The sequence below is a fragment of the Hylobates moloch genome, unplaced genomic scaffold, assembly GCF_009828535.3.
Source record: "Hylobates moloch isolate HMO894 unplaced genomic scaffold, HMol_V3 SCAFFOLD_1, whole genome shotgun sequence".
In the NCBI taxonomy this organism is placed as follows: domain Eukaryota; kingdom Metazoa; phylum Chordata; class Mammalia; order Primates; family Hylobatidae; genus Hylobates; species Hylobates moloch.
Window position 1 is genome coordinate 232340470 of NW_026652276.1, and position 13969 is coordinate 232354438.

The 13969-nt window shown below is 42.4% G+C and overlaps 1 protein-coding gene across 3 annotated transcripts in view; it reads left to right on the forward strand.

Moving 5' to 3' along the window:
- Positions 1 to 13969, forward strand: part of GALNTL5 (polypeptide N-acetylgalactosaminyltransferase like 5) — a 59114-nt gene that overhangs the window by 29503 nt on the left and 15642 nt on the right. For all 3 annotated transcript variants that reach the window (XR_009212738.1, XM_058436119.1, XM_032759951.2), the window contains one exon: positions 1052 to 1174. Coding sequence is in view for 2 of the 3 variants with exons in the window: in XM_058436119.1 (XP_058292102.1) it covers positions 1052 to 1174 (123 nt within the window). In the remaining variant the exon portion in view is untranslated. The remainder of the gene's footprint in view (positions 1 to 1051; positions 1175 to 13969) is intronic.

The window sequence follows — 13969 nt, forward strand, 5'->3', positions numbered from 1 at the left end:
ATATTTCTTCTTCCTCATACTGGAGTACTGCCGGGAACATGATGGTCATCCCTTCTCTCAGCTGAGGAAACTGACTCTAGTGGTTCGATAACTTTCCCAAGAGCTACTACAGAATTAGAAGCACAGACAGTAGCAAACCCAGATTGCGCCAAAGCTCTATAATGCATGCTTTTTCTATTAAAATGTTAATAGTGATTTACTAAAATGGAGTTATTTCACTAGAACCATAGAATAATATTTACAGGGCCAGGCGTGGTGGCTCACACCTATAATCCCAGAACTTTGGGAGACCAAGATGGGAGGATCCCTTGAGGCCAGGAGTTCAAGACCAGCCTGGGCAATACAGCAAGACCCTATTGCTACAAAAAAATTAAAAATTAGCCAGGTGTGGTGGTGCACACCTGTAGTCCCAGCTACTCAGGATGTTGAGGCACGAGGATTGCTTGATTGCAGGAGGTCAAGGCTGCAGTGAGCTATGATCATACACTGCACTCCAACGTTGGTAACAGAATGAGGCCCTGTCTCAACAAAAACTAAACAAAAAGAAAAATATTTACAGTTGATTTTGATAATGAAATACTTTTGTTTCTCTCCCTTAAATGGGATAAAAATTGTTTTTTTTGTTTTTTTTTTTTTGAGATGGAGTTTTGCTCTTGTTGCCCAGGCTAGAGTGCAATGGCGCCATCTCGGCTCACTGCAACCTCTGCCTCCCGGGTTCAAGCGATTATCTTGCCTCGGCCTCCCAAGTACCTGGGATTACAGGCACCCACCACTACGCCCAGCTAATTTTTGTATTTTTAGTAGAGAGGGGGTTTCACCATGTTGGCCAGGCTGGTCTCGAACTCCTGACCTCAAGTGATCTGCCTGCCTCAGCCTCCCAAAGTGCTGGGATTATAGGCGTGAGACACCACACCTAGCCCCAAAATTCTCTTTTAAAGTTAGAACTTCTGTGGAATAGCATGGATTTTAGGAATAAGTCATAATGATGATACACTGCTTCAATTTCTATAGTTGCCGTTTATACATTCTCATATGTTGAATATTTTTCCAGATGATTTGAAAGAAAAACTAGACTATCACCTGGAAACTTTTCGGGAAAAGATTAAAATAATAAGAAACAAAAAGAGAGAGGGGCTGATTCGAGCAAGGCTGATTGGAGCTTCTCATGCTTCAGGTAGGAACATTCCTGGGGACAAGAGCCGGTGACGGCGTCACAGAGATCTTCCCTTCTGAGCGGGACTCCTCCGCAGGGAGACCTTCTATGTCTCTGTCTGCTTCATCAGAAGAGTGGAAATCTATTCCAGCCATATGAGCCTTTAATCTTCTTTTGCCTCTGAAAGTGTTCTGCTTTAAAATGTCAATTTGCTATTTTGGATTGAAGATATTCTTTCGCAGGGACGTTAATGTCAGCCCCTCTCACAGGCTGAGTTCCCCAGTACAAACTCTGAGATGGCGTTTCAACCACATGGGACCCACTGGGAGCCACAGGAGTGAGGAGAGCAAGACTGGGGGTGGGTTGGGCGGAAGGGAGCTGCAGCGCTCATCCACGGGGACCTCTGAAGCCAGGACCCCACAATGAAATAAGGAGTTTATGGGGCAAGAGATGGGAGAACAGAAGAAAAAGTGTGAGCTGATGCTTCTGACCTGACACACGTGGAGGAGGACAGAGAAGGAAGGAGGTTTACCTCAAAGCGCTTCAGACAAGGTGCGGGTCTCAGAAAGGCTCAGTGGGCTAGGGGGAGCCACATTGCAAAGGCTGCCCGTTAGGGAGACCTGCAATGGGACCAGGTGGCGCATCTCCACTTCCTCCCCACCACCACCCACACACTGTGCTTGGTCATTGGGTGGCAGCACCCTGGGAACGGCATGACCTTGACGTGAGCTTCAGTAGATCCGAAAACTTTGGCAGTGGGAAGCACTCAAATCCGTGCCCCGCAGCAGGTTCCTGTGAAGGGACATCTGAGCAGCACACTCTCACGGCTGCCCCAAGAGCCATTCAAAGGGATCCCAGTTCCAGGTAAGGAGACCAGGCATGGACCAGTCATTGGATATGAACACTGCCCTCCCCTGGGGGCAGGTATGACCTTGGTAGCCATGGCTGGCCCAGGGCAGCTTCTGGGGAGGGACTCTGTTGTGAATCATTGGCTGTCAACGCTGCTGGGCGGCTGAGTCCCAGGAGCATCTGAGCAGCTTGCTAGAGGGCCCAAGCCTCCTACGATCACGTAGGGGAATGTCGGCAGAACACTGAGCTGGAACCACGGGAGGCGAATCATTTGTCAGGGCATTCCTCAGGCTGCATTGCAAGCTGATGAAATGTCCCTGCTCCTTAGCAGGAAACACCTCCTTAAGGAATGGAAGGCCAAAAGACAAAAAGCAAAATTGGACTCTCTTTTTCCATGTTGGCCTGATCAGTGGACACATTCCCTTATTTAACTGCAAAGATAATACATGTTCATTGTCCAAAACCCAAGAGAAACCAAACACAGTACGGAGTGCATCTTTTCAGAGCCGCGTTTTTATGCATTTATGGATATATACATATATATGCACATGTATATACACAGGGTTAAGGATTTTTATTTATTTTACTTTTTTTTTTTTGAGACAGTTTCCCTCTGTCACCCACGCTGGAGTGCAGTGGCACAATCTGTAACCTCCTCCCGCTGGGCTCAAGCAATTCTCCTGCCTCAGCCTCTCAAGTAGCTGGGATTACAGGTGCCTGCCACCATGCTGGCTAATTTTTGTACTTTTAGTAGAGACGGGGTTTTGCCATGTTGGCCAGGCTGCTCTTTAACTCCTGGCCTCAAGTGATCTGCCCACCTCAGCTTCCCAAAGTGCTGAGATTACTGGCGTGAGCCACCACGACTGGCCTGGGATTTTTAAATACATGGAATCATACTATCTGTACTGTCCTGAGACTTACTCTTTTATTTTTAATTTTTGGAACTTTTCCCATGACAGTACTTAAGACTTACTTCAGTTTTCAATTGCTGTGTTGTATGATACTTCATATGGATTTTATTTTTTCTCTTTTTTTTTTTTTTTTTTTTTTTACAGAGTCTTGCTCTGTCGCCCAGGATGGAGTGCAGTGGTGTGATCTCAGCTCACTGCAACCTCTGTCTCCCAGGTTCAAGCGATTCTGCTGCCTCAGCCTCCCCCAAGAGCTGGGTGCTATAGGTGGGTGCCACCACGCCCAGCTAATTTTTTTGTATTTTTTGTAGAGATGGGGTTTCACCATGTTGGCCAAACTGGTCTCTAACTCCTGACCTCAAATGATCTGCCTGCCTCGGCCTCCCAAAGTGTTGAGATTACAAGTGTGAGCCACTGCGCCCAGCCCATATGGATTTTATAATTGATTGTCATAACTTGTTTAGCCTTTTCTGAATAGGTTATTTTTCTTTTTTACTATTACCTAAATGCAGCAGTTACAATTCATGAACATATATCTTTGTGTGATTGATTGTGCCTATAAGATAAATTCCTAAAAGTGGAATTGCTGGGAAAAAGGAAATTTTTATTTTAAATTTTAAAAAATAATGCCAAATTGTCCTTGAAAAGTTTCACCAATTAACAGTCTCATCACATAGACAAAGTGCCCTTTCTCTGCAGCCAGAGCTGAATATGACCCATCTTTCTAATGTTTGCCACAGTTGGCCAAAAAATAAGCTACCTTTTCTTTTCTTGGTATTACCAGCCATCGAATTTTTTTATATTTTCATAGATTGCTTACAGATCATTTTTCTGTCGATTTATCTGTTCATATCCTTTGCCAATTTTTCTAATGTGTTGTTTGTCTTTTTGTTATTGATTCAAACATGTCCTTATAACAGAAATTCTATATTATGAACACTGAGAATATCGGTCCTCAGGCTAGAGCCTATCTTTTCTTCTCCTCTGGGGGTGTCTTATGTTGAGCAGAATTTTATTTATTTATTTATTTTGAGACAGGGTCTCACTCTGTTGCCCAGGCTGGAGTGCAGTGGCACAATCTCAGCTCACTGCAACCTCCGCCTCCCGGGTTCAAGTGATTTTTTTGCCTCAGCCTCCTAAGTAGCTGGGATTACAGGTGCCTGCCACCTCACCCAGCTAATATTTTGTATTTTTAGTACAGAAGGGGTTTCACCATATTGGCCAGGCTGGTCTCGAACTCTTGGCCTCAAGTGGTCTACCTGCCTCGGCCTCCTGAAGTGTTGGGATTACAGGCGTGAGCCACTGTGCCTGGCCAGAAATTTTTAAGTCTTTAAGTTCACTGAAAAGCCCACTTCACTGGCTAACACAGTGAAACCCTGTCTCTACTAAAAATACAAAAAAATTAGCCGGGCATGGTGGCGGGCACCTGTAGTCCCAGCTACTCGGGAGGCTGAGGCAGGAGAATGGCGAGAACCCGGGAGGCAGAGCTAGCAGTGAGCCAAGATTGTGCCACTGCACTCCAGCCTGGGGCGACAGAGCGAGACTCCGTCTCAAAAAAAAAAAAAAAAAAAAAAAGCCCACTTCCTCTTGCTGGGCACAGGGCTAGACTGAACTTCCTAGCCTCTCTTCAACAGGAATAGCCTTGTGACTAAGTTTTAGCCATGGGATGTGAGTGCAAGTAACGTGTACCATTTCCCGACCAAGGCTCTTAGGAAGCTGGTCTGTCCCCTCCACACTCATTTCCTGTTCTGGCTGACTGGGGCCGAGATGACTAAGTGACTTTGGAGGCTCTGGGTTGAAAAGCCTCTGCCAGCCTGCATCCCTGAATGACCACATGGAGGGCTTGCCCCAGTCAGGAGCACCCGCCTTGGATGGCTAAATGCGTAGAAATAAACTTCTATTGCATTTGAGCCATTATCATTTTGGAATCTTATTATTATAATAGTAGCTAGCTTTAACATAATAAAAAACAAGCATATCAATATTTTTCCTTTATGATTTTTGGGTTTTGTCTCCTGTTCAAAAAATTCTTCCTTACCCTGAGATCATGATGACACTGTTCTTTTTGTTGTTGTTGTTGTTGAGATGGAGTCTCGCTCTGTCGCCCAGGCTAGAGTGCAATGGCGTCATCTCGGCTCACTGCAACCTCCACCTCCCAGGTTCAAGTGATTCTCCTGCCTCAGCCTCCCGGGTAGTTGGGATTACAAGCACCCACCACCACACCCGGCTAGTTTTTGTATTTTTAGTAGAGACGGGGTTTCACCATGTTGGTCAGGCTGGTCTCAAATTCCTGACCTCAGATGATCCACCTGCCTCAGCCTCATAGTGCTGGGATTACAGGCGTGAGCCACTGCGCATGGCCTGATACTCCTCTTTAGTTTCTTCCTCATGTAAAAAAAAAATTGGTTTTTACATAAAACCTTGGGTCTACCTGGAACTGTTTGTTCTGAGAACGGTGTAAGTTAAGAATGTAATGTAATTTTTTCAGAATGAATAGCCAGTTTTCCCCACACCGTTCATTGAATAGTCCACCATTTCTTTATTGGTTGCAATGCTAGTTTTATCATTTTATCAAATGTCTGTGTATTCCTGGGTCTATTTCTGGCATCTCTCTTCTGCTCTATGATGGTATTTTTGTATTTCTAGGCTAATCATGCTGTCTCTTTATTAGTACAGCTTGATAAGAAGTTTTTATATCTTCTTATTTTCTTGATAAGAAGATTTGTAGGACAAATCTTCCCACTTCATTCTGCAAAAGTGTCTTAGCTAGGATTGTCTTATCAAGTTCCAGGAAAAACGTGTTGAGGTTTTCACTGGAATTGTATAGAGATGATAGATTAAAATGGGAAAGAATTTACATCTTTTTGATGATAAATGTCCCCACCCATGGACATTTATTCAGATCTGCTTTTATATTCTTTTGGTGTTTTGTCATTTGCTCTATAGATATTATGTGCAAAGATTTATTTCTGCTTATCTTGATTTTTTGGTTGTTGTTTTAAAAATTGTGATTTGGGACCTTCCTGTTATATTTTTAAATTATTACTGGTACATAGGAATGAGATCTTTTGGTATATTTGATCTCGTAAATAGAAACCTCAGTAAACTTGGTTGTTAGTGGTTGGTGGGCAGAGTCACTTGCATTTTCTATCAGCTGGAGATAATTTTCCTTCTACCTGTAATGTTGATTAGAAGTGGCGGTAGCAGGCATCCTTTCTGCTTTTGACTTTCATGGGAATAATTCTGACTTATCATTTAGTTACTATGTTGTTGTGTATTAGTTTCCTAGGACTGTTATAATGAAGTAGCACAAACAGGTGGCTTAAAACAACAGAAATTCATTTTTTCCCAGTTCTAGAGGCCAGAAGTCCAAAATCAAGGTGTGAGCAGGACCTCACTCCTTCTGAGACCTGCAGGGGAGGCTCCTTCCCTGCCTCTTCAGCTTCTGGCGTGGCTGCCAGTCCTGGGCTGCAGCGGCATCACCCTCGGCTCCGCCTCTCTGTTCACAGGCGTCCTCCCTGTGTGTCTGTGTGTGTGTCTTTGTCTCCCCCAACTGAATCTCAGAAGGACTCCAGTCACATTGAATGAAGGGCTCGCTCTACCCTGATATGACCTCATTGCATCTGCAAAGACTCTGTTTCCAGTTAAAGGCACATTTTGAGTTTCCTGGGTTAGGACTTGAAAATATCGTTTTGGGGAACACAGTTCAACCCGTAACACTACAGTTTGGATTGTTTTTGTTTAAAAGGGGAGTCTTATTTTTTTTATTTTGAAAATTTTCAAACCCACATAATACCCATAGAAACGCTCCCCTAGAGTCACTAGGTGTAGATGTAAATATCTCACAACACCCACTTCACACACGTGCTCTCCGCCCCTTCTCAGCCCACGCACACACATCGCATCTGTGTTCAAAAGTAAGATGCAGACTGGACACAATGGCTCATGCCTAGAATCCCCGCACTTTGAGAGGCCGAGGCGGGCGGATCACCTGAGGTCGGGAGTTCGAGACCAGCCTGACCAACATGGAGAACCCCCATCTCCACTAAAAATACAAAAATTAGCCAGGTATGGTGGCACATGCATGTAATCCCAGCTACTCAGGAGGCTGAGGCAGGAGAATCGCTTGAACCCAGGAGGTGGAGGCTGCAGTGAGCCAAGATCATGCTATTGCACTCCAGCCTGGGCAACAGAGCGAGGCCCTGTCTCAAAAAAAAAAAAGTAAGATGCGTTTATGATTTTCTTTGTTTGTACTATGTTCTTATACTTTTCACTTTACCAGACTCATAGAACAAATTGTATGGTTTTTCTTTTTTCTAAAAATTTACATAAGACAGAGATTAACTGTGTGTGGGAACTTGCAGAGAACTGGCCAATAAACTGCCTAGGCACTGGTGTCTTTTTTGGTTTCCTCTTTAATCCACATTGTTTTCTTTTTTTTAGGAGTGATTTTGAAAGTTTCCAAACAATTTTCAGAGATTTTTAAAATCATTTGTTAATTATTTATTCCTACTTAAGTGTATTGTGGTCAGAAATTTGAAATTTCTGTTGTGGCTTAAGCTAGGTCAGTTTTTCCCAATGTCTATGTGTATTTTACACTTTTTTCTCTTTGAGACAGGATCTCTCTCTGTCACCCACGCTGGAGTGCAGTGGAGTAATCGAAGCTCACTGCAGCCTCGAACTCCTGGGGTCAAGTGATCCTCCCACCTTAGTCTCTCAAATGTTGGAATTGCAAGCATGAGTCACCACACCTGGCCTATTTTTTTAATTTTTGGTAGAGATGTGGTCTCACTGTCCTGCCCGGGCTGGTCTCTAACTCTTGGTCTCAAGCAATATCCTCCCACCATAACCTCTCAAAGTGCTGGGATTACAGGCATGAGCCACCACACATGGCCCTTCTATGTGTATTTTCAAAGAATGTATATTTTTTCTTTTGGGTTATAGGTTCTGTGTGTGTGTGTGTGTGTATATATATATATAATTGTGTTCATATCTTTGATGATGGAATTCGACTTTATTTCTAAGTTTCTTAGAGTTGTACTGAAACCTTCAGCTATGACTGTGGATGTGTGCACCTACTTCTCCTGGCCCTTTGCCGGCGCTTGCCATCTCTCAGCCTGTCTGTTCCCCACACCCCCAAGTGATGTAGGTGGCTGCCTGAGCCAGGCGTGCTCCTGTGTCACAAGTGTGGGATCCTGTCATGTGGGCAGGTGAGGCAGCAGCCAGCGGCCCTTCCTTAACGTATTCACTCCTCCCTCTGGGATTTATCTCTTGCCAACTGTGTGCTACCCATGCACATTTATTCTTTTTTTTTTTCTTTTTTATCAACTCTATTGAGATGCAAACTGTACCTACTGAGCCTGGAGACGGGTTTTCACATGATGTTCATGTGCGCACACTCCTTTGGAGCCAGGTCATCTTCCTGGGAGCTATTTGCATTATTAGAAAGCGACGCTGTCTCTCCAGTAGGGCCTGCCGCGATGTGTTCCCTGCTTTCCCTGACCTTTCCCTTCCTTCCTCCCTCACCCACCCACCAGCTGCACGGGCCTTCCTGCTTCTGTCCCAGCCTGCCAAGCCTCATCCTATCTCAGAGCGTCTGCACGTGATTGGCTTCCCCCGGAACGTTCTTCTCTCAGGCGTCTGCATGACCTGTTATCTCACTTTGTTCAGTTCTCTGATCAAATGCCACTTTATCACCATAGTCTTTCAAACCACCCCATATTAAAAAGCAGATTCCTATCCCTCTCTATCATCACCCTTACCCCCAATTTTTTTTTTTTTTTTTTTTTTTGACGGAGTCTCGTTCTGTCCCCCAGGCTGGAGTGCAGTGGCGCGATCTCGGCTCACTACAAGCTCCGCCTCCTGGGTTCACGCCATTCTCCTGCCTCAGCCTCCCGAGTAGCTGGGACTACAGGTGCCCGCCACCACGCCCAGCTAATTTTTTGTATTTTTAGTAGAGACGGGGTTTCACTGTGTTAGCCAGGATGGTCTCGATCTCCTGATCTCGTGATCTGCCCGCCTCGGCCTCCCAAAGTGCTGGGGTTACAGGCGTGAGCCACCACGCCCAGCCTCCCCCATTTCTTTCTCTTCATAATTTCCATCACTATCTGTCCGTTTTTCTGGGCCAGTGGTGCTGTCCACCTGGCTGTTGAAGCCGCCCACAGATTGCAGGAGCTGAGGTGGACAGCCTGCGGTGAATGCTGTGGTGTACCTACAGGGCAGGAAGGAAACCGCCTGAGATGCAGGCAGATAGATAACCCCACAGAGGAGAAGGAGAAGGCAGGGGTTTTGCAAAGTGAAGAAGAAAGAGAATGTTACAATCAGATGGCTTGAATCTAAAGAAATCTACAATCAGTTAGTGTGATTATTATTATTTTTTTTCATGGGAGCAGAAGTGTCATGGTTTGGAGGCAAACGTGGGTGATGATTAAATCATGGATAATGATGAAATGCTAGTGTTGCTTCTGAATGCGGGGTTCATGCAGTCTGAGAGAAGGAGTTTTTTTTTTTTTCTTCTATCAGTAACATTGCAGGGAAGCAGTGTCTTCCAGGGAGAATTAGACAAGTCACTCTTCTGAGCCTCAGCCTCCTAATCCAAAATATGGGAATGATGCTATCGAACTAACATGGCTGTTACAATGATCAGATAAGGACATTACCTACATTTTTTTTGGCATTATGTACCAAATAAATGCTTATTATATAGCAATTAGTACAAATAAATAATTAAAACATAAACATTGAATTTTATGCTTCAAAATGATGAAATACATACAATTAAAAGAAATACAGGGTAAAAATAATAAAATACAAAATATTAATGGTGGAAAGGCTTTCAGAGGTTTTAGAACTCATCAGCCTTTTATCCTAAAGAAGCTAAGCTCCCGAAAGATTAGAGACTGGCTCTAGGTCACGTCACTCCAGGCTCAAACCCAGGAATTCTGATGCCATCTCAGTAGACGGCATCATCCCACCACCAGATTATCAGGATGTAGCATACAAACAAAATTTAGGATATTTAATAGTGTAGTTGCTTTGATTTCTTTCTACAAAATCCAAATGGCTAGGTTTAACAGATTTATAGTGAGTTAAATAGAAATGCTTAAGTATTTTACAAAAACCGGTCATACGCTTAAGCACAGATTCTCTGTAAATCCCGACATAGATTTTGCACACCACATTCTTAAACATCAATACCAAAAAATTGGAAAGAGATAGCAATAACAGGCTGGGTGCGATGGCTCACGCCTGTAATCCCAGTACTTTGGGAGGCTGAGGTGGGAGGATTGCTTGAGGCCAGGAGTTTGAGACCAGCCTGGGAAACATGAGAAGATCTCATTTCTACAGAAATAAATAAACAAATAAAAATTAGCTAGGCGTGGTGGCCCGTGCCTGTAATCCTATCTATTTGGGAGGGCGAGGCAGGAGGATCGCTCGAGCCCAGGAGCTCAAGGTTACAGTGAGCTATGACTATGCCACTGCCCTCTAGACAGAGCAACACATCACAACCCCATCTCAAAGAACAAATAAAAAAAAGATACAGCAATAACATAACATGTAGGTAAAAAAAAAAAAAAGAAAACATGTTTTTAAGATTTTTAAAATGGTTGGTTGTAGAGACCAAACAGAATTTTAATGTTATGTAAAATAAATTATATATAATGAGTTATGTTTAAGGGTAAAAATATGGACACTAACCAAAGAACGAAAATAAATACAAAACAGAGAAAAACAGGAAATACTGTGAAATTGATACATACGGTATTTGTTGCTTTTCAAAAATCAAGTTAACAAACGTTGCAATCCACAATCCCTAGAGAAATGGTGCAACTAGACTACTACAGGAGAGCAGAAAACAAGCTTCTACACAGGGTAAGATGGAGAACGTAGCTCCCAGCTCCAAACTTCAGGGTGCAATGGAATTGTTTAGAATATTTCCACCAATACTCTTTGGAAGCAAGTAGGGGAAAAAATCCTCTATCAGGCTGCCTTGACCTCATGCCTTTTACTCATCACAAGCACTGAAGAGAATCTGATGAATGTCTGATAGGTCATCTAGCACATGAATGATAGGCTATACTCTAAAAACAATAAATAGCACGGTCCTGCCCGAAACTCTCAAGGGCAGCAGAAGTAGAGCAACTGTCCTTTCGTAGCAATGAACTTTAGGTTCCCACAAAATATTCTTGTGAAGGAGAGAAATCAGCTGAAGAGGGACCCTCACTACTACTTTGCTCTCCTTATAGGATGTAGATTTCCCCTGTTAAATACTTTATGATGAGTGAAAATAAGATCTCATTGAAATGTAGGTGCTAGGTGGCCTGTTCCCACATGTTTTTAACTTAAATCAGCATTCAGGAATACCCCAGATTAATTTTGCATAAAGTATAATTTTAAATTATTTTGCAATTTTCTGGGTCATTAGAATCCTCAAAGTTGCAAATATTTAAATATTTCAATATTAAGGGTACAAGTGTACACTATATACAGTAAAGAGATACCACAAATCTGTATGGGAAAAAAGACTTTTAAAATGTTTTTGTTGCAGTTGTTGTTTAATGTCGCTTAAACAATTAGCCATTTGGGAAAATTCTAGGTCTTTATTTCATACCATAACTCTAACTGGATTAATATTAATTTTATTTTAAAAAATCAAACCATAGCCAGGCGTGGTGGCTCATGCTTGTCATCCCAGTGCTTTAGGAGGCCAAGGCAAGAGGATTGCTTGAGGCCAGGAGTTCGGGACCAGCCTGACAACACAGTGAGACACAATCTCTACAAAAATTGTTGTTAAAAAATTAGGCGAGTGTGTTGGTGCACACCTGTAGTCCTAGCTACTCAGGAGGCTGGGGCAAGAGGATCGCTTGAGTCCAGGAGTTGGAGGTAATAGTGAGCTATAATAGTGCCACTCCACTCCAGCCTGGGCAACAGAGTGAGACTGTCTCTTTAAAAACATCATCATCATAAACTTCTTAAAGGAGAATTTAAAAATATAAAAACATAGATTAATACTTGCCTATTCTATGAATAAAGAAGAAATTTCAAAGCTTAAAACCAATGGAAAAGGCAACTGAAAAAAGTCTATTTTTTTAACAAAAAAATGTAAAATTGCTGCAAATAAAAAATAATAAAATTAACAATAGGCTGGGGAAATATAAGAAGACAAAAAGTTACTATTCTTAGTATGTACAATGTACATTTAAAATCCATTAAAAATACGACTCCAAGCTGGGCTTGGTGGCTCATGCCCATAATCCCAGCATTTTGGAAGGCCGAGGCAGGTGGATCATTTGAAGTCAGAAGTTCGAGACCAGCCTGGCCAACATGGTGAAATCCCATCTCCACTAAAAATACAAAAATTAGCTGGGCATGATGGCAGGTGCCTGTAATCCCAGCTACTTGGGAGGCCGAAGCAAGAGAATTGTTTGAAGCTCGGAGGTGGAGTTTGCAATGAGCCAAGATCATGCCACTGCACTCCAGCTTGGGTGACAGAGGAGACTGTATCTCAAAAAAAAAAAAAAAATACTCCGATAGGCAAAGGACATGAAAATTTCATTTACAAATGGCTAACCATGTGGAAAATTCAACCTCACCAGCAATAAAAAAAATTCTAACCAGATTTTTTTTAATTGAGGTGAGATTAACATAAAACTGATCATTTAAAAATGAATAATTGAGTAGCATTTTGCACCTTCACAATGTTGTACAGCCATGACCTCTAACTCCAAAACATTTTCATTACCTGAAAAGAAAATCTTTTAGCCATTAAGCAGCTTCCTTCCCTCCAGTCCCTGGCAACCACCAATCTGTGTTCTGTCTCTTTCTAGATATTTCATATCAACGGAGTCATATAATATGTAACTTTTTGTATCAGGCTTCTTTCGCTTAGCATATTTTTGAGGTTCATCCGCATGGTGGATGTGTCAGTACTTCCTTCCTTTTTTGTGGTTGAATAATATTCCATTCTGTGATATACCACAGTTTGTTTCTCCATTCATCCATTGATGGGCATTTGGGCTGTTTCCATCTTTTCACTGTTGTCAATAGCACTGCTGTGACCATGCATATACATACATTTGTTTGAATTCTTTTGGGTGTGTTCCTAGGAATAGAATTGCTGGGTCTTATGGTAATTCCAGGTTTAATTTTTTCAGGAACTGCCATACTCTTTTCTTCAGTGGCTGCACCATTTATACTCCCACCAGTAGTGTGTAAGAGTTCAAATTTCTCCATATCCTTGCCAAAACTTGTTTTTCATTTTTTAAGTTCTCGTCATCCTAGTGGAAGTGAAGTGGTTCTTCACTTTGGTTTTGATTTGTCTTTTCCTAATGACTAATAATGTTGTGCATCTGTTCTTGTGCTCGCTAGCCATTCGCACATCTTCTTAGGAGAACCAGATGTTATTTTTCACCTGTCAAATTAGCAGACATGATTTTAAAATGCTAATAATGTTATGTAATATTATAGAAGCTATTTTAGTGAAAAATGTGAAGCATAAAACTGTGTGTGTGCTGCCAATAGTATGACAACTTATATGTGTTAAAAATGGGAATCTTGTTAGCTCAGTTTTGGTTGAAGCATGAAAATCATAGCTGTAATATTCCAAAGTGAGTTGTTAGACTGACCACGATAAAGATATTTCAAAATAGAGATCTGAGAACCAATGAGATGGCTCAGCCAGATTGAGTCATGTTGTTAGAGATTAAAGGAGATTTTTGGAGAAAGCTACTGCTCAAAGCCTGGTGAGAGAGACTTGATATGAATTCAGCACATTCTCCGACATCAATACAATAAAATTGGAAATATATTGGGATTGAGGAAAACTGAACTAATGTTAGATTTTTTGCCTGAAAATCAAAAGGATAAAAGGACTGTGACCAGCTGTAGAACAAAGGACACTTGCTTTTAGGTTAGTAGCTGTGTTTATGGCAGAGTTTGCTTTTGCAGTACTGGAGAGAGAGAGCTATAGGGATCATCTTAGATGGTGTCTGGTAGGACTATCTAGAAGAATGGACAGGTCTCAGCAGAGAAGCTGGAGGCAGAACAAAGGATCTTAGGG